The sequence below is a fragment of the Gorilla gorilla genome, chromosome 2, assembly GCF_029281585.2.
Source record: "Gorilla gorilla gorilla isolate KB3781 chromosome 2, NHGRI_mGorGor1-v2.1_pri, whole genome shotgun sequence".
In the NCBI taxonomy this organism is placed as follows: Eukaryota; Metazoa; Chordata; class Mammalia; order Primates; family Hominidae; genus Gorilla; species Gorilla gorilla.
The window spans coordinates 132,747,568-132,767,407 of record NC_086017.1 but is presented as its reverse complement, the minus strand read 5'-3'; the positions used below and the strand labels follow the sequence as shown (position 1 = coordinate 132,767,407).

General features: G+C 39.2%; 1 protein-coding gene across 5 annotated transcripts in view; it reads right to left on the bottom strand.

The window, feature by feature from the left end:
• Nucleotides 1–19,317, bottom strand: part of SLC15A2 (solute carrier family 15 member 2) — a 77,726-nt gene extending 58,409 nt beyond the window's left edge. Inside the window, exons 1-3 of one of the 5 annotated variants that reach the window (XM_055383765.2) lie at nucleotides 16,134–19,317; nucleotides 14,240–14,327; nucleotides 13,212–13,353 (exon numbers count right to left, since the gene is read on the bottom strand). In XM_055383765.2, the coding sequence (XP_055239740.1) occupies nucleotides 13,212–13,353; nucleotides 14,240–14,327; nucleotides 16,134–16,238 (335 nt within the window). In that variant the 5' untranslated portion in view covers nucleotides 16,239–19,317. The remainder of the gene's footprint in view (nucleotides 1–13,211; nucleotides 13,354–14,239; nucleotides 14,328–16,133) is intronic. The other 4 variants (XM_019024597.3, XM_063704100.1, XM_019024596.3 and 1 more) reach the window with 4 other exon arrangements.
• Between the last annotated feature and the right edge of the window lie 523 nt (nucleotides 19,318–19,840).

Sequence of the window (19,840 nt, the reverse complement as noted above, 5' to 3'; positions counted from 1 at the left end):
CCACATATAAGTAGAATGTTAGCATTATAATGAACCTTGGAAATTACAGTTTACACCTGCAATTTTTAAGGTGTTTTATGCTAATGTGGAATAAAGAGAATAGAATGGAATAAAAATAGCAAAGAGAGGCCAGAGATGTCAGAACTCTCAGGATGTGGATTTCTCATTCTAAGTGCCTAATCCTTGGGTTAGCTTTCTAGGGAAGGGAACTTAAAGTGTATGGCGGGTAGCGGACAAGAAGTTAGGTGACTAGGGCACGGTGGCTCACGCTTGTAATCCCAGCACTTTGGGGGGCCAAGGCGGGTGGATCACGAGGTCAGGAGATCGAGACCATCCTGACCAACATGGTGAAACCCTGTGTCTACCAAAAATACAAAAATTAGCTGGGCCTGGTGACATGCACCTATAATCCCAGCTAGCGGGGAGGCTGAGGCAGGAGAATCGCTTGAACCAGAGAGTCAGAGGTTGCAGTGAGCCGAGAGATGGTGCCACTGCACTCCAGACTGGCGACAGAGCAAGACTCCATCTCAAAAAAAAAAAAAAAAAAAAAAAAGTTAGGTGACTAATCTAGGACTAATTAACATCAGGGGAGGGGACAACTTTCCCAAAAGATCTTGTAACATCTTCTAGAGAAAGGTTCTCTTTGTTGTAATAAAAAGAATAAATAGAAAGGGAATAAAAAGGAACAGAAAAAAAAATGCTAGCTATCATGAACCCCAAACAGATGATCTATGTTAGATCATCATAGAGGAAAAAAAAAGGAGTTTGAGCTGGAGTGATATAGTCTGGGTAGTAAGATCAGTATCCAATTGATGGACTAAATCAGGGGTGTCCAATCTTTTGGCTTCCCTGGGCCACATTGGAAGATATATTGTCTTGGGCCACACATAAAATACACCAACACTAACAATAATTGGTGAGCTAAAAAAAAAAAATCTAATAATGTTTTAAGAAAGTTTATAAATTTGTACTGGGCCACATTCAAAGCTGTCCTGGGCTGCATGTGGCCTGCAGGCTGCAGGTTGGACAAGCTTGGACTAAATGAATGAAAGAAGTGTAAGTGGTTTAGGAGGAAAATAGGCAACTTATAGATTAAAAAAAAACCAAAAAACAAACAAAAACAACAAACAAACAAAAACCTCATAGGAAATAGTTTAGCTATGAAGGATATAAGAGAGGAAACTAATGGCAGGAAACTAATAGGAGGAGCAAGAAGTCAAGAGACCTGAAAATTCTGCATTTGAAACAAGATATTAGGGTCATTGTAATCCCAACCATAGCACACAGAAATGCTTTAGGTTGACTTCACTAATCCTTCAATTTTACAAATCAAGAAACTGAAATCCAGACAGGTCAAATGACATTTCTAAACAGTGACTTTTGGGCCAGTTGCAGTGGTTCACCCCTGTAATCCCAGAACTTCAGGAAGCTGAGGTGGATGGATCACTTGAGGTCAGGAGTTCAAGACCAGCCTGGCCAACACGGTGAAACCCCACCTCCACTAAAAATACAAAAATTTGCCAGGCATGGTGGTGCATGCCTGTAATCCCAGCTACTTGGGAGGCTGAGATGGGAGGATCACTTTAACCCAGGAGGTGGAGGTTGCAGTGAGCTGAGATCTCACAACACTGTACTCCAGCCTGGGAGACAGAGCAAGACTCCATCTCAAAGAAATAAAAAATAAATAAATAAATAAAAATAAAAATAAATAAATGAACAGTGACTTTTTTTTTTATTGTAGAGATGGGGTCTTGCTATGTTGACCAGGCTGGTCTCAAACTCCTGGCCTCAGGCAATCCTCCTGCCTCAGCCTCCCAAAGTGCTGGGATTACAGGCATGAGCCGCTACACCTGGCCCCAAAGTGACATTTTAATTAGTATTAGGGTTAGGTGTAGAGCTTCTATATTTAACTCATAATCCAGCATTCCTTTGGTTTTATCATGAACAAGTTAATGTGGAAAAAGAAAATGGAAGAGAAAGAAGTAATACATTTTATTTCACCATAAGAATATAAAAAGCCAGAGCCATTTTTAATAGGCACTTAGGAACTAAGAAGAGGTATATACAGAGGCTGAGAGTGTGTAGTGATGGCAGAGGAAGAGAGCTTGCATGAAGAAAAGAAGGTCAGTTCTGATCAGACAAAAAAGAGGAGAGAGGAAGGACATACTATACAGACCCACTCAGAGAAAGAGAAAAGAGAAGTGTGGAGAGGACATTCAAAAGCATAATAACTCCAAGATGGCTGAATACGAACCACTCCGGTCTGTAGCTCCCAGTGTGGTTGATGCAGAAGATGGTGATTTCTGCATTTCCAACTGAGGTACCTGGCTCATTTCATTGGGACTGGTTGGACAGTGGGTGCAGCCCACAGAGGGCGAGCCGAAGCAGGGTGGAGCATTGCCTCACCTAGGAAGCACAAGCGGTTGGGGGATTTCCCTTTCCTAGCCAAGGGAAGCCGTGACAGACTGTACCTGGAAAATCGCAACACTCCCACCCAAATACTGTGCTTTTCCAAAGGTCTTAGCAAACGGAACACCAGGAGATTATATCCTGCGCCTGGCTTGGTGGGTCCCATGCCCATGGAGCTTTGCTCACTGCTAGCGCAGCAGTCTGAGATAGACCCACGAGGCAGCAGCCTAGTAGGGTGAGGGGCATCTGCCATTGCTGAGGCTTGAGTAGGTAAACAAAGCAGCTGGGGAAGCTTGAACTGGGCAGAGCCCACTGCAGCTCTGCAAGGCCTGCTGCCTCTGTAGACCCCACCCACCTCTGGGGTCAGGGCATAGCAGAACAAAAGGCAGCAGAAACTTCTGCAGACTTAAACATCCCTGTCTGACAGCTCTGAAGAGAGCACTCGTTCTCCCAGCAGGGTTTTTGAGCTCTGAGAACGGACAGACTGCCTCCTCAAGTGGGTCCCTGAAGCCTGTGTAGCCTAACTGGGAGACACCTCTCAGTGGGGACCGACTGACACTTCATATAGGTGGGTGTCCCTCTGGGACGAAGTTTCCAGAGGAAGGATCAGGCAGCAATATTTGCTGTTCTGCAGCCTCCGCTGGTGATACCCAGGCAAACAGGGTCTGGAGTGGACCTCTAGCAAACTCCAACAGACCTGCAGCTGAGGGACCTGACTGTTAGAAGGAAAACTAACAAATAGAAAGAAATAGCATCAACATCAACAGAAAGGACATCCACACCAAAACCCCATCTGTAGGTCACAAGCATCAAAGAACAAAGGTAGATAAAAACCACAAAGATGGGGAGAAACCAGAGCAGAAAAGCTGAAAATTCTAAAAACCAGAATGCCTCTTCTCCTCCAAAGGATCGCAGCTCCTTGCCAGCAACGGAACAAAGCTGGACGGAGAACGACTTTGATGAGCTGACAGAAGTAGGCTTCAGAAGGTTGGTAATAACAAACTTCTTCAAGCTAAAGGAGAATGTTTGAACCCATTACAAGGAAGCTAAAAACCTTGAAAAAAGATTAGATGAATGGCTAACTAGAATAAACACTGCAGAGAAGACCTTAAATGACCTGATGGAGCTGAAAACCATGGCACGAGAACTATGTGATGCATGCACAAGCTTCAATAGCTGATTCAATCAAGTGGAAGAAAGGGTATCAGTGATGGAAGATCAAATTAATGAAATAAGCAAGAAGAGAAGTTTAGAGAAAAAAGAGTAAAAAGAAATGAACAAAGCCTCAAAGAAATATAGGACTATGTAAAAAGACCAAATCTACGTTTGATTGGTGTACCTGAAATTGACAGGGAGAATGGAACCAAGTTGGAAAACACTCTTCAAGATATTATCCAGGAGAACTTCCCCAACCTAGCAAGGCAGGCCAACATTCAAATTCAGAGAACACCACAAAGATACTCCTCGAGAAGGGCAACCCCAAGACACATAATTGTCAGATTCACCAAAGTTGAAATGAAGGAAAAAATGTTAAGGGCTTAGCCAGAGAGAAAGGTCGGGTTACCCACAAAGGGAAGCCCATCAGACTAACAGTGGATCTCTCGCCAGAAACTCTACAAGCCAGAAGACAGTGGGGGCCAATATTCAACATTCTTAAAGAAAATGATTTTCAACACAGAATTTCATATCCAGCCAAACTAAGCTTCATAAGTGAAGGAGAAATAAAATCCTTTACAAACAAGCAAATGCTGAGAGATTTTGTCACCACCAGGCCTGCCTTATAAGAGCTCCTGAAGGAAGCACTAAACATGGAAAGGAACAGCTGGTACCAGCCACTGCAAAAACATGCCAAATTGTAAAGACCATCAATGCTAGAAAGAAACTGCATCAACTAACGGGCAAAATAACCAGCTAACATCATAATGATTGGATCAAATTAACACATAACAATATTAACCTTAAATGTAAATGGGCTGAATGCCCCAATTAAAAGACATAGAGTGGCAAATTGGATAAAGAGTCAAGACCCATCAGTGTGCTATATTCACGAGACCCATCTCACGTGCAGAGACACACATAGGCTCAAAATAAAGGGATAGAGGAAGATCTACCAAAGCTACCAAGTAAATGGAAAGCAAAAATAAGCAGGGGTTGCAATCCTAGTGTCTGACAAAACAAACTTTAAACCAACAAAGATCAAAAGAGACAAGGAAGGCCATTACATAATGGTAAAGGGATCAATTCAACAAGAAGACCTAGCTATACTAAATATATATGCACCCAGTACAGGAGCACCCAGATTCATAAAGCAAGTCCTTAGAGACCTACAAAGAGACTTAGACTCCCACACAATAATAATGGAAGACTTTAACACCCCACTGTCAGTATTAGACAGAACAACGAGATAGAAGGTTAACAAGGATATCCAGGACATGAACTCAGCTCTCCACCAAGTGGACCTAATAAACATCTACAGAACTCTCCACCCCAAATCAATAGAATATACATTCTTCTCAGTACCACATCACACTTATTCCAAAATTGACCACATAGTTGGAAGTAAAGCACTCCTCAGCAAATATAAAAAAACAGAAATCACAACAAACTGTCTCTTAGAACACAGTGCAATCAAATTAGAACTCAGGATTAAGAAACTCACTCAAAATGCACAACTACATGGAAACTGAACAACCTGCTCCTGAATGACTACTGGGTAAATAACAAAATGAAGGCAGAAATAAAGATGTCCTTTGAAACCAATGAGAACAAAGACACAACGTACCAGAATCTCTGGGACACATTTAAAGCAGTGTGTAGAGGGAAACTTATAGCACTAAATGCCCACGAGAGAAAGCAGAAAAGATCTAAAATCGACACCTTAACATCACCATTAAAAGAACTAGAGAAGCAAGAGCAAACAAATTCAAAAGCTAGCAGAAGGCAAGAAATAACTAAGATCAGAGCAGAACTGAAGGAGATAGAGACACAAAAAACCCTTCAAAAAAATCAACGAATCCAGGAGCTGGTTTTTTGAAAAGATCAACAAAATTGATAGACCACTAGCAAGACTAATAAAGAAGAAAAGAGAGAAGAATCAAATAGATACAATAACAAATGATAAAGGGGATATCACCATCGATCCCACAGTAATACAAACTACCATCAGAGAATACTGTAAACACCTCTATGCAAATAAACTAGAAAATCTAGAAGAAATGGATAAATTCCTGGACACATACACCCTCCCAAGACTAAACCAGAAAGAAGTTGAATCTCTGAATAGATCAGTAACAGGTTCTGAAACTGAGGCAATAATTAATAGCCTAGCAACCAAAAAAAGGCCAGGACCAGACGGATTCACAGCTGAATTCTACCAGAGGTAGAAAGAGGGGCTGGTACCATTCCTTCTGAAACTATTCCAATCAATAGAAAAAGAGGGAACCCTGCCTAACTCATTTGATGAGGCCAGCATCATCCGGATATGAAAGCCTGGCAGAGACAACAAAGAAAGAGAATGTTAGACCACAATCCCTGGTGAACACCAATGTGAAAATCCTCAATAAAATACTGGCAAACCGAATCCAGCAGCATTTCAAAAAGCTTATCCACCATGATCAAGTCGGCGTCATCCCTCGGATGCAAGGCTGGTTCAACATATGCCAATCAATAAACGTAATCCAGCATATAAACACAATCAACAACAAAAACCACATGATTATCTTAATAGATGCAGAAAAGGCCTTCGACAAAAATCAACAGCCCTTCATGCTAAAAACTCTCAATAAACTAGGTATTGATGGAACGTATCTCAAAATAATAAGAGCTATTTATGACAAACCCACAGCCAATATCATACTGAATGGGCAAAAACTGGAAGCTTTCCCTTTGAAAATCGGCACAAGACAGGGATGCCCTCTCTCACCACTCCTATTCAACATAGTGTTGGAAGTTCTGGCCAGGGCAATCAGGCAGGAGAAAGAAATAAAGGGTATTCAATTGGGAAAAGAGGAAGTCAAATTGTCCCTGTTTGCAGATGACATGATTGTATATTTAGAAAACCCCATCGTCTCAGCCCCAAATCTCCTTAAGCTGATAAGCAACTTCAGCAAAGTCTCAGAATACAAAATCAATGTGAAAAAAATCACAAGCATTCCTGTACACCAATAACAGACAAACAGAGAGCCAAATCATGAGTGAATTCCCATCCACAATTGCTACAAAGAGAAAAAAATACCTAGGAATCCAACTTACAAGGGACGTGAAGGACCTCTTCAAGGAGAACTACAAACCATTGCTCAACGAAATAAAAGAGGATACAAACAAATGGAAGAATATTCCATGCTCATGGATAGGAAGAGTCAATATCGTGAAAATGGCCATACTGCCCAAGGTAATTTATAGATTCAATGCTATCCCCATCAAGCTACAAATGACTTTCTTCAGAGAATTGCAAAAAACTGCTTTAAAGTTCATATGGATGCAAAAATAGCCCACATTGCCAAGACAATCCTAAGCCAAAAGAACAAAGCTGGAGGCATCAAGCTACCTGACTTCAAACTATACTACAAGGCTACAGTAACCAAAACAGCATGGTACTGGGGTACCAAAACACATATATAGACCAATGGAACAGAACAGAGGCCTCAGAAATAACACCACACATCTACAACCATCTGATCTTTGATAAACCTGACAAAAAGAAGCAATGGGGAAAGGATTCCCTATTTAATAAATGGTGCTGGGAAAACTGGCTGGCCATATGTAGAAAGCTGAAACTGGATCCCTTCCTTACACCTTATACAAAAATTAATTCAAGATGGATTAAAGACTTACATGTTAGACCTAAAACCATAAAAACCCTAGAAGAAAACCTAGGCAATAACATTCAGGACATAGGCATGGGCAAGGACTTCATGACCAAAACACCAAAAGCAATGGCAAGAAAAGCCAAAATAGACAAATGGGATCTAATTAAACTAAAGAGCTTCTGCACAGCAAAAGAAACTACCATCAGAGTGAACAGGCAACCTACAGAATGGGAGAAAATTTTTGCAATCTACCCATCTGACAAAGGGCTAATATCTAGAATCTACAAAGAACTTAAACAAATTTACAAGAAAAAAACAACACCATCAAAAAGTGGGCAAAGGATATGAACAGACACTTTTCAAAAGAAGACATTTATGCAGCCAACAGACACATGAAAAAATGCTCATCATCACTGGCCATCAAAGAAATGCAAATCAAAACCACAATGAGATACCATCTCACACCAGTTAGAATGTCAATCATTAAAAAGGCAGGAGACAGCAGATGCTGAAGAGGATGTGGAGAAATAGGAACACTTTTACACTGTTGGTGGGACTGTAAACTTGTTCAACCATTTCAACCATTGTGGAAGACAGGGATCTAGAACTAGAAATGCCATTTGACCCAGCCATCCCATTACTGGGTATATATCCAAAGGATTATAAATCATGCTACTATAAAGACACATGCATACGTATGTTTATTGCAGCACTATTCACAATAGCAAAAACTTGCAACCAAGCCAAATGTCCATCAATGATAGACTGGATTAAGAAAATGTGGCACATATACACCATGGAATACTATGCAACCATAAAAAAGGATGAGTTCATGTCCTTTGCAGGGACGTGGATGAAGCTGGAAACCATCATTTCTGTCCATCACAAGGACAGAAAACCAAACACCGCATGTTCTCACTCATAGGTGGGAATTGAACAATGAGAACACTTGGACACCAGGCGGGGAACATCACACAAGGGGGCCTGTCATGGGGTGGAGGGCTGGTGGAGGGATAGCATTAGGAGAAATACCTAATGTAAATGGCGAGTTCATGGGTGCAACAAACCAACATGGCACATGTATACCTATGTAACAAACCTGCACATTGTGCACGTGTACCCTAGAACTTAAAGTATAATAAAAAATTAAAATTAAAATTAAATTAAAATAAAAAATAATAAACACATTTAAGAGAGTGGTTCTAAGTGATTGCCCAGGTCAAAAATCAAAACTGATGCGCCTGGGTAATAGGATATAAAATCTAGGAACTATGACTAAAAATGTTTTCCTTTCTTAAAACCAACTTGACACTACAAATAGCATCCTTGAGAAACCAATATGCATGTTTAATAATTTTTGTTTTCCCACTGCGTACCTATTGATCAGTCTTTCCTGTATGTAGCTCTGAAGGAAGTCTCACTTCTTTCCTGGCATAGGGAGTTCCTTAAACAAGAGTCAGGGACTCTGGATGCCCATTTCCTCTTAACATATCTATTATTCTGGGATAGCAAACAGAGGAAAGATTTTTAATAGAAGTTGTTTACTAACTTCAGGAAATTGCCCCTTCAGGGTTTGAACAATCTTTCTAATGTTAGAGAAGGCTTTTCACCCTCAAAGTAACACGTGAATAAAAGTAAACAGACACCACACACACACACACACACACAAACACATACTCAGGCAGAGAAACATATGAGAGGTGGGGAAGAACTTAACGGTTTGAAACAAAAATCTATCCATTTTCCTCTAGCAAATGAAGAAAATAGGCTATAGGTTCAAATTAGAAAAGACAGTAAAGAAAGAGTCTTGTCTTTTTTCTGATTTTCCAACTTAAGGAAGGGTAGTTTTAAATACTTATTCCCTTTTGTTGCTGTTATCATCTGTTTGTATATGTTACACACACATGCATACGCACACACACACAAACATGACTACAGGAGAACAAGTTACACACGTTTTCTCAAACTACTCCCTTTGTGAAAGAGATACAAATCGCCCCCAAGTTTTCTTATTTAAAAAGCAACCAAAATACCCACAATAAAATAAAAGTAACCTTCATGCCTGTCTACATCTATCTGCAGTCATGTGGCTACATTTGAGGGTCTGAGGGTGAATAAATTTATGAATTCGAATATTTACTGTGGGCCTATCTGCTAGGCACTATTCTACGTGCTCTTGGATAAAAATATAAATCACAGCCGGGCACAGTGGCTCACACTTGTAATCCCAGCAGTTTGGGAGACAGAGGTGGGTGGACCACTTGAGGTCAAGAGTTCGAGACCAGCCTGGCCAACATGGTGAACTCTCATCTCTACTAAAAATACAAAAATTAGCCGGGCATGGTGGTACATGCATATAATCCCAGCTACTCAGGAGGCTGAGGCAGGAGAATCACTTGGACCTGGGAGACAGAGGTTGCAGTGAGCCGAGATTGCATCACTGCACTCCAGCCTGGGTGACAGAGCAAGACTTTGCCTCAACGACAAAAAATATGTATATTATATATATACTTATATATTATACATATTATATATGTTCATATAATATATAAATGACTGGGGTGGGTGGGGAAAAATATATATAAATGACTTTGTCCTCTAAGTGATTGAAAGAAGATATCAGATTCATATATAAACAATTAAATAACTATAATAAGATAGAGTTTAGTAAATGTCATATAAGGGTGAGAAAACAAAGAACTCAGAAAACACTATATTACTTCCGGCTATAGTAAAAGGTGAGGGGGCAGAGAATACTCCATAGCATAGGTAGTATTTGAGTGAGCCTTACGGGGTTTGGACATGAAAGGGTGGGGAAGAAGGGGTTTCCATGAAGCAGAAACAATGCAAACAGACATGAAAAAGAGATGTCATTGGATATGATTACAGAAATATTAGTATTACATTTTCCTCTAGTGGCCATTCTCAAAAGGAGATAAGTATGACAATAAGCACAGAAAAGTCAGTTGGAGTGAGATTAGTAGACAGTGATTTGATAGTCACCAGAAATTGCTGAGCAGAGTAGTAATGTGATCAGGATTTATTTTAGGAAAATTAATTTGGCAGTAGCGTATATGCTCAATTGTAGGAAAAAGAGATGGGAAGCAGTAAAAACATTTTAGATGTCCATTTTAATACCTCAATTTAAAGACATTGAGACAATGAAGACCAAAACTGGGTGATGGCAACTAATGCAGTGGATGTTGTGCTGAAAAGGGATAAATGTGAGAGAGATTGTGGCAAACAGAATTGGTAGAATTTGATAACTGATTGAATGTGGGAATGTAGAAAAGACAGAAGAAAGAACAGATTTGTGGAGGTGAATGCCAATATGTAATTCACTGGAATTTGAGGAGCCATCTGCATATAGCTAATATCAACACCACAGAATTTGCTAAGGAAGAATCTAGAGAAAGAGAAGAGGGTAAAAGTTATAACCTGGGAAAATGCTTACACTCAGGAAAGAGTGAAGTAAACAAGAGGCAAAAAAGAAGCCAGATAAATAAGAAAAGATATAAGAGGATGAGAGTGAGAAAAATATACTGTAGAGAAGGCCAGGGAGTTTCACAGAAATGATAAACAGACTGAAACGTTAACAACAAGTTCAAAATGAGTAAGAATTTAGAAAAGACCACTGGAATTTGCTAATGAAGAAATCCTTACCAGTGATCTTAGGGAGTAATTTCAGAAGGAAAAAAGATGATTTACAGTATATCTTATTGTACTACAATATGATCTGTATTAAAGCTATTTGAATATGAACAATATGAATTAGGTAGTATGTGTAATTCACCTCTTCATCCTCCATGGTTCCTTGGACAAACAGAAGGTGCTCAATAAACATTTATTGAATTAAATTGGGTCAAATCAAATTAAATTGAATTGGATTATATTGCATTATATTATATTACTCTACCATAAGAACTGATAATGAAGAGTGAGAAAGGCAACACATACAGAGGATTATTTGTATAATATGGGGTTAACGGTAACAGGAGAAAAATGATAGGAAAAGAGAGTCAAGATGAGTTTTGTTCATTTAAAGCTATTAAAGATTTGCTCCTGCTTCTAGTTGAAGGAAAAGACTCTGGTTCTCTGGGAGAATTTGAAGGCAAGAGAGGGGAATAGTGAGGGTACAGAGACCCTAGGGAGAGTGATCTGATCTAGGTGATGAGTGATACATACATAAAAACTGATCAAGGTGTACAGTTAAGGCTTTTGAATTTGTGTGCTTTATGTAAGTTATATCCCAATAAAAATAAATTAAAAACAATAATAAATACATCAAGAAGGATTGATTTGAGAGCACAAGTGGAGGTTGTTAAATTTTCTCTGAATTAACCAGGAAACAATTGCTCACCAAATCCTGTAACTGTACTTCTTCAATCTTAAAGGAAGTTATTTTTAAAATAAATAAAAGTGGTATGTCATGTATATGAATCTTTATTCTACAACTGAATAAATAGATTATGGCTTGCACTTTTTATTCTGCAAGTAGTGCCAATCTCCTATCTAGATAAACTTGGTGACTACTACTACATATGTAGCAAATGTAGATCTCAGCTACTCACCCACCATTCCTCTCCCAAGTCAAGAAACTGTTCAGTACTGTGTTATGTCTATAGATACATATTAGGTGCTGATTAAACACTTCTAGAATAATGAACATATGTCGGCCAAAGTAAGCTATAAACCATTGTTTACTAAAGAGAATTCCTTGGAACACTGGGTCCACAAAATATCCAGAAAAAATATGCCATAGTCAAACTGGTTTGGGAAACACTACATACTACAACCTTCTGTGGAGATTTTATAGTTCATATTAGCGTATTTAAGGCTGTAAGAAGTCATGCAGTAAGGGAACATTTTTAGCTTTGCTCAGCCTAACAGTTTCCAAACTTGCTTGACCACAAGAGCTTTATTTTCCCACATAACTCATTATATTTTATAGTTTTGAACAGAATGCCCTTTGAGAAATGCTCATTTAGACAAATCCATGGATGACAGGTCCATAGAAAATAATTGGGCAGGGGATATCCACGATCCATTTCTAAGCTTATCAGTTTAATGTTATAGGGGACAATTATAACATTTACCATGTTATATCTCTTGGTGCTGTGTTCAGGGACTTAAAAGATACTGAACTGAATGAACCAATAATCTAACTCATGAAAATATTAGATTCATAAGAAGGAAACTACAAAAGACATTAGAGAAGAGAAATAGATGGTAAAAGAGCTGAAAAGAGACACTCATAAGAAGATCCTAAAGGAGGTGGGATAACTCAATCTGGAGAAGAGATGGAGAAAGTATCAAATAACTACATAAAAGCATCAAAATTTCGATTTTTTTTTTTTTTTTTGAGACAGAGTCTTCTTCTGTTGCCCAGGCTGGAGTGCAGCGGCTTGATCTTGGCTCACTGCAACCTCTGCCTCCCATATTCAAGCAACTGTCCTGCCTCAGCCTCCCAAGTAGCTGGGATTACAGGTGCCCGCCACCATGCCTGGCTAATTTTTGTATTTTTAGTAGAGACGGGGTTTCACCATGTTAGCCAGGCTAGTCTCAAACTCCTCACCTCAGGCAATCTGCCCGCCTCGGCCTCCCAAAGTGCTGGGATTACAGGCGTGAGCCACCGCACCTGGCTAAAATTAGAAATTTGCTGGTGGATAGTGCTCTCTATCTCCAACAAGATCAGAGCAAGATTTAATATTAAACTGTGGAATGGAAGGTTAAAATTAGTTTTAAGGAACAAAAGATACCACAACTGAAGAGGATGTAAACACATTGGAAAAACTGATAATGAAAAGAATAGCCTTTCCTTGTTACCACAGAGATTCTTTTTTTTTAAATTTCCCACACTACACAGATGTACAGAGATTCTTATTTTTCACGCATGACATAGGTATGTTCTTACTCAGAAGCAAGAGGCTAGAAGTGATAGCCTTCTGCACAACCTGTGAAACTTGTAGGGATGTGACCTCCCATCTTCCTTACTTGAATTTTCCCAACCACGAGTCAGCAATGGCTGCTCCCAGGATGGGAGTAAAATAACAGAGGCTGCTGAAGGCATGGTATATAGATGTGGAGGTATCTTCATTCCAGTGCAGGAAATACAGGAAATACAGGATCAGCACAGCTGTAGTGGGAAAAAAAAGGAGGCGTGGGGAGACAAAACAAGATAGATGCATTAAAGTGACTTATGGAAAAAAATATTTAATCTCTGGTCTTTATAATGTGATTTTGGCCTTCAGCACTCCTATCAGTGACATGACTGAGAAGTGACTGCCAGGCAGTAGAAGCAGGGCCCCATGGGAGTTGTGGGAGTGAACGGGACTATGTTGAATGTACAAATATAATACTCCTCCCTTCAGTCTATGTGCACCCCTAGCATCATTTAGGCCAACCATGAACATAACATGGTGCTTCCAATATCCCTTCCCTCTCCTCTCCTTCCCAGCAACAAGATGATAAGAGCTCTTATCTGAATTCCATTCTTCATACCTGTTCCTCAGGTATGAGCCCTTAGCCAAGAGCTGTTAGCTCATACCTGAGGAACAGGTATGAAAAATGTAACTCAGATAATGAGAGCTTTCCCCCATTTTTTTTTTTTTTTTGGAGATGAATTCTTGCTATGTTGCCCAGGCTGGAGTGCAGTGGCCATTCACTGGCACAATTACAGGTGCCCGATAACCTTGAACTCCTGGGCCAAAGCAATCCTCCTGCTTCAGCCTCCCAAGTAGTGGCGACTACAGGCACATGCCATCATGTCCAGCTCCACCCACTTACCCATTCTCAAAGTCTATGTTCTGGTTTGTCTCAGGCCTTTCTGATCTTGGCCTACATATTAGGTGAAATCCTATGAGAGATTTATTGGAAGTCTTGGCCAAAGTAAAGGACCAATTTGGACCAAGGCAGAAAGAGTGGACTCAGGAAATAAGTGCATATAAAGAGACCAGGCTGTCACAAACATGGGGTGAGGATGGGTGGAGGAGAGTAGGTAGGACTCTTGGACACAAAATTACCTTTCATTCCATAATAGGAAAAGCGCTCGCAGAATTCATTCACCACAATGAAGGCAATGCTCAGTGGATAGTTGGAGCCACAGATTGTCTATTCAACAAGAAGGCAATGATTCAAGCATGAGCTGTTTTTCCCTGTTTCAACAATTAGATTTCTTCAAAACTGAAAAATTCATTTATTTCAAGTCATCATGGTAGGTAATGGAGCAATGGTCTCTACTCTTCATGACACACCTATTAGGTAACACTAAAAGTGCTTACATTACTGATTTAGAAATAATAGAAGCTAATCTGAATATTATTTTGTTGCTTGTTTATTTTACATGGACTTGCTCAAATACTCCTTGGACCTGCTCATCTTCCCACAACTACTATATGAAAAGCCTAGGGCTCTGGGGCAGAAGAATGGTGATATTTACTTCCTAGGAACAGAATAAAGAGGTAGCCTATGGAATACCTGATATCCAAGCAGTGAGATTCAGATGTCAGTCTCTGCTTAGCCCCACTATGGGGACTCTTGTTGTCCCCAGCTGTTCTGTTTGCCATGCTGGGAGGAATCCTGGCAATATGATAGCTTCTACTTCAGAGGCTGCTGGAGTCAGGCACAGAGCCCAACATGGAGGGCAGAGATTCCTAAGGGTAAGCTAATTGATCACCTTGACTTTAGGCAGAGTTCTTAAATCCTGTAAAATTAAATGCCTACTCTTCCTACTAAAGAGATTCTATAACATTTTCATGATAATCCTACTGGACATTAAAAGAATTATGCTTTTCATGTAATATATCAGTCAGAATATAAGGAATGTTATGTTTTATTTTAATTCCCTATCTATTACAATAGACCAACTAACATGAGAGGAGACATAGAGGTATCTGTCCTCAGTACAATCAAATCTTGTAAGATTTATATTGCCTTATTTCATGAGAAGTATATACATCTTTGCAAGTAGCCCTAAATTCTTTGGGACCAGAAGAGATATCATTAACTAAAAAAATAGGCAAAATAATAAAGTAGGGATATATATAAATGATCCTCCTAAATATTAATATATTTTAATGTTTTATAATAGCTTATTTGAAACATACAATGAACTGGGCTTCTTACCTTTGCAGCTCACAGCTTGAGAATTATGCAATCTGGAGTTTAGCTGACACACTGTTAGCTAGTTAGGCAACACTGCCACTGGCTGTGTTAACATACTGATACTGGCATTGTCACTACACCTGTCTCAAATCCTCTGTTCTGTTATTCCAAAGAAATGAGAATAACATCACCTTTTGGCCCACGGTAAGAACTCAGTAAATTTTGGCTATCATTACTATATCCTCCCCACTTACAGAATTTTAGTGTAAGAATTGACTGAGATGATGAGTTTAGAAGTGCTTTAGCGAGTATATAAATGCAAAACATTACTATTCTCTGTTTCTCTGTCCTATCTCCCACAGTAAACTGGGAACACATAGTAACAGAAATTGGATCTATTCTGAAACTTCCATTGGTGTTCAGCAGAAGACTCTGCACACAGGGAGAACTAAGGGCAGAGTTTTTATATTGGTAAAGAAAGAACAATCACACACAGTTCTCCAGACAAGAATGCTTGCCAAGTTTCCCTGGACGTTCGAATTGCTTTTTTTCCCCCAGGGAAACAGAATATGCAATGAAATTCAGCAAGTCCCTGGATCCCAACTGAAGAACTTTGACTACCTCTTCCTGCTGCTTTGTCTTCTTATGTAAAGGAAGCTTCTGTTTAGATTTGGTTTCAGGTGAATTCTAAATCCAAGAGAGAAGCATTTTAATACCCTAATACAGCTCAGCTGGAAGCTCCAGAGCCCAAGGAAGAGAGCCAAAAGAGGGAGGCCATTCCTCTCAGAGGCAAGATTGAATCTAAGGACTCACCGGAGATGGCTTCTTTGGAGGGCTAGGCGGTCGAGGTGGTACCTCTTCAATGGAGACAGGTGAAAAAAGAGTTTCCTTGGACTCATTTTTCTGGAAAGGATTCATGGCTGGCTCCTTACTCTCTCTCTCTCCTCAAGCATTTGGCTTTAGTAGGCAGTTAGGACAGCTGCCAGCCTACTCTGAAAAGAAGGACTGGGAGGGGGAGCTGGTGGCTTCAGCAACTGAGTTTAACTCTGTGGGTGTCAGCTTCAATAGCTTCCTGATCCAGAGCAAAGCAGGAAGCTATAGTTAAAAAGAATGTGTAAAAGTACAGCACAGCAAAGTGAAAACATGCCAAAGATAGAATGAAACAATGCTAGAGAACTGATTAGAAAATCTATGTTTAAGAAAGATTATCTTTGCAAAGGAGTAGAAGATAGTTAAGAACACAACACCTCGAGCACAGATTGAAAAACTGATTCCATGGTCAGGCGCGGTGGTTCACGCATATAATCCTAGCACTTTGGAAGGCCCAGGCAGGCGGATCGTTTTAGGTCAGGAATTCAAGACTAGCCTGGCCCACATGGTGAAACCCTGTCTCTACTAAAAATACAAAAAAAAAATTAGCTGGGTGTGGTGGCGGGCGCCTATAATCCCAGCTACTCAGGAGGCTAAGGCAGAAGAATCACTTGAACCTGGGAGGCGGAGGTTGCGGTGAGCTGAGATTGCACCATTGCACTCCAGCCTGGAAAACAAGAGCGAAACTCCATTTCCAAAAAAAAAAAAAAAGAAAAACTGATTTCAGGGTAACAATAGCTGTAATTTATTGAACATCTACTATTGAAAGGTTAATATATATGAATTACATCTATGTTGTATGTCTATAACATATATATTCTAATTCATATTACTATCCCCATTTTATAGAAAGTAATGTTCCCAGAGGTTAAGAAATTTGTTCAAAGTACCTGTCCACTAAGTGGCAGATCTGGAATTTTCACTATGCCATGACAGCTGGGAAAAGTGGAGTTAGTGTCAGTCATTATTCAGGTATGGAGGTTACATAAATGGAATGTAGGAATGCAGAGGATTAAAATGCATTGGAGAAGGAAAGTCATCATAAAACTGAGTTTGGGAGATAAGAAAGATGGTGAGTTTTGGCTGGGTGCAGAGGCTCACGCCTGTAATCCCAACACTTTGGGAGGCCGAGGTGGGCTGATCACAGCTCAGGAGTTCAAGATTAGCCTGGCCAACATAGTGAAACCCCATCTCTACTAAAAATACAAAAATTAGCTGGGTGTGGTGGCACACGCCTATAGTCCCAGCTACTCAGGAGGCTGAGGCAGGAGAATCGTTTGAACCCAAGAGGCAGAGGTTGCAGTGAGCCGAGACCCCACCATTGCACTCCAGCCTGGGCGACGGAGCAAGACTTGAAAGAAAGAAAGAAAAGAAGGGAAAGAAAGGAAAGAAAGAAAGAAAAGAAGGGAAAGAAAGGAAAGAAAGAAAAGAAAAGAAAGGAAGGAAGGAAGGAGACTTTTGTTTTCAACATCATAAAAGTTCAGCTAGAAATAGCCTATAAGCCATTAAAGAGGTGGGGCTAAAGAAAATGAGAGAAAAGGATTGGTGATATACATTTGGGAACCATTGTTCTTCTTTGCTAAAGTCATTCCTTATATTTTCATTTTCTCACTTCAAGATTAATCTATTCTTTCATTTAATAAATAAAATTTAATTTGAGGAAAAATTGTGAACCAGTTACTTTCTAGGTACTGTTGTGAACACCATTTTCCTTAATTATACATTTAGTCCTTATCAGAAGAGGAACAAGAACAAACATGATAATGCTAGGTGCATTTTATGCTGTGTTATTTTTGTCAAGCCAAAGAAGTAAAAGAATAAGAAAAGAGCATGGTGCCCCTCTAGTTGTTTGTCAAAAGAAAAGGGAAAAGAAAGGCTAGAGAGCTACAAAAGAAATAAGAAAAATGAAGACTAAATCAACAAGGTCAGGCAACATCAGAATGAATTATTTTATTTGAAAATACAAGAGAGAAAACCTATAACTCTATCCCTCACAAAATTTTTACATTAACTATTCAAATAATTTATTGACAAATAGGGCCAGGATAAACTGTCTTTTCCTCTCTAAACTTTAACTCAGACTTTGACCATATCTTCTCAGTTTCTATTACACCCCTCATTTCTACTGTCTCCCACCAACCTTTACCCAAAGAAGAGTCCAGCTTCATTTCTGACTGTGGCATTAATAATTAAGCTATAGTTATTCTTTCAGGAAGCACTGCCATTTCTGACTTGGTTTGGTTAATGACTTTGGATGGAAAATAAATGGTCAGAAGTTACTAGTCAAGTTAACTAGCAGAGGCACAGATGCCTTGAAGATCCACTTATGTTGTGGCTTTCCTTGATCTGGCAGAGTAGATGGAATAGCACTTGTATGCAATGTACCAATTTATTTGTGCTCATAGGTATCCCAAATACTAAACTTTGGAGTATTGGCAGTGGTTTTCTGACACTCCTTTGTTTAGACAAAATTCTTCTTTTGATTATGGCAGTATAATGATAGTATTCACAGAATCGAATATCAGAGATGGAAGGAATCTTAATCTTGTCCTATGTGAGTGAAACTTCCCTGAGTATAAGAATCATTTTCCTTTGGAAATTCCAATTCAGTAGATCTCGGTAGGGATCTAAGAATCTTTGTTTTCAACGAGCGCCTCCAGCAATTCTTACGCTAGGAATTTGGGAAACACTGGACATAAATTCTCTCCTATTCTATTTCAGAGGAATTCAGAAGGGACAAAGCAAGGACTGGAACCCCAGGCTCCCAAGGCATAGTCTTGAGCCATTTATATAATATTAAGATGGCTCTTAAATCCTATTATTTTGCTAACATCAGATAGAAGCAGAAAGAGAAAAGATAAAAAGAAAGCACCTCCCAGACAGAAATGAGCACCAACTATTCTGAGACAAACAATAAAAGTGAAAGAATCTAAGTATCAGTGATGAGTAAAGAATATTTGTGTCCTTAGTGATTACAACACCAGAAAACATTTATTATGACATATGATAAAGTTTTAGTTATATATACATAAAAGTAGACTGCTGCTCTAAGTTAATAGAATCTAATATAGTCAGAGAAAAGAGGAAAATATGAAATTAAAAGGGAACATATATTTAACAAGTTCTCTAAATTAAAATACAAAAAAATAAATTGTATCAAACATCAGTCACAAAGAAATAGAAAAGGGAAATCTAAGGAATACATTTATATATTTATTTATATAAATAGATTTAGGAATAAATCTAACAAAAGATCTTCTAGACCTCAATATTAAAAACTATAAAATTTTACTGAAAGAAATTGAAGAAGATCTAAATAAATGGAAACATACCATGCTTATGAATTGGAAGGCTCATATTGTAAAGATGTCAACATTTCTCAAAACATTCTACAGTTCTAAAACAAAATCCCAGCAGGTTTTGTGAGTATAGAAAATGACAAGCTGACTTTTTAAAGTCAACTTGGAAGTGCAAAGAGCCAAGGATAGCAAAGTCAATCTTAAAGAATAATGGTGGAGGATTGTATTACCCAATCTAAGACCTATTTTAAAGATAGTTATTATATCAGAGTGGAATTGACACAGATACATAGGGCAACCAATGAAACAACAGAGTTCAGAAAATGATTCCCACACATAATGTTTATAACA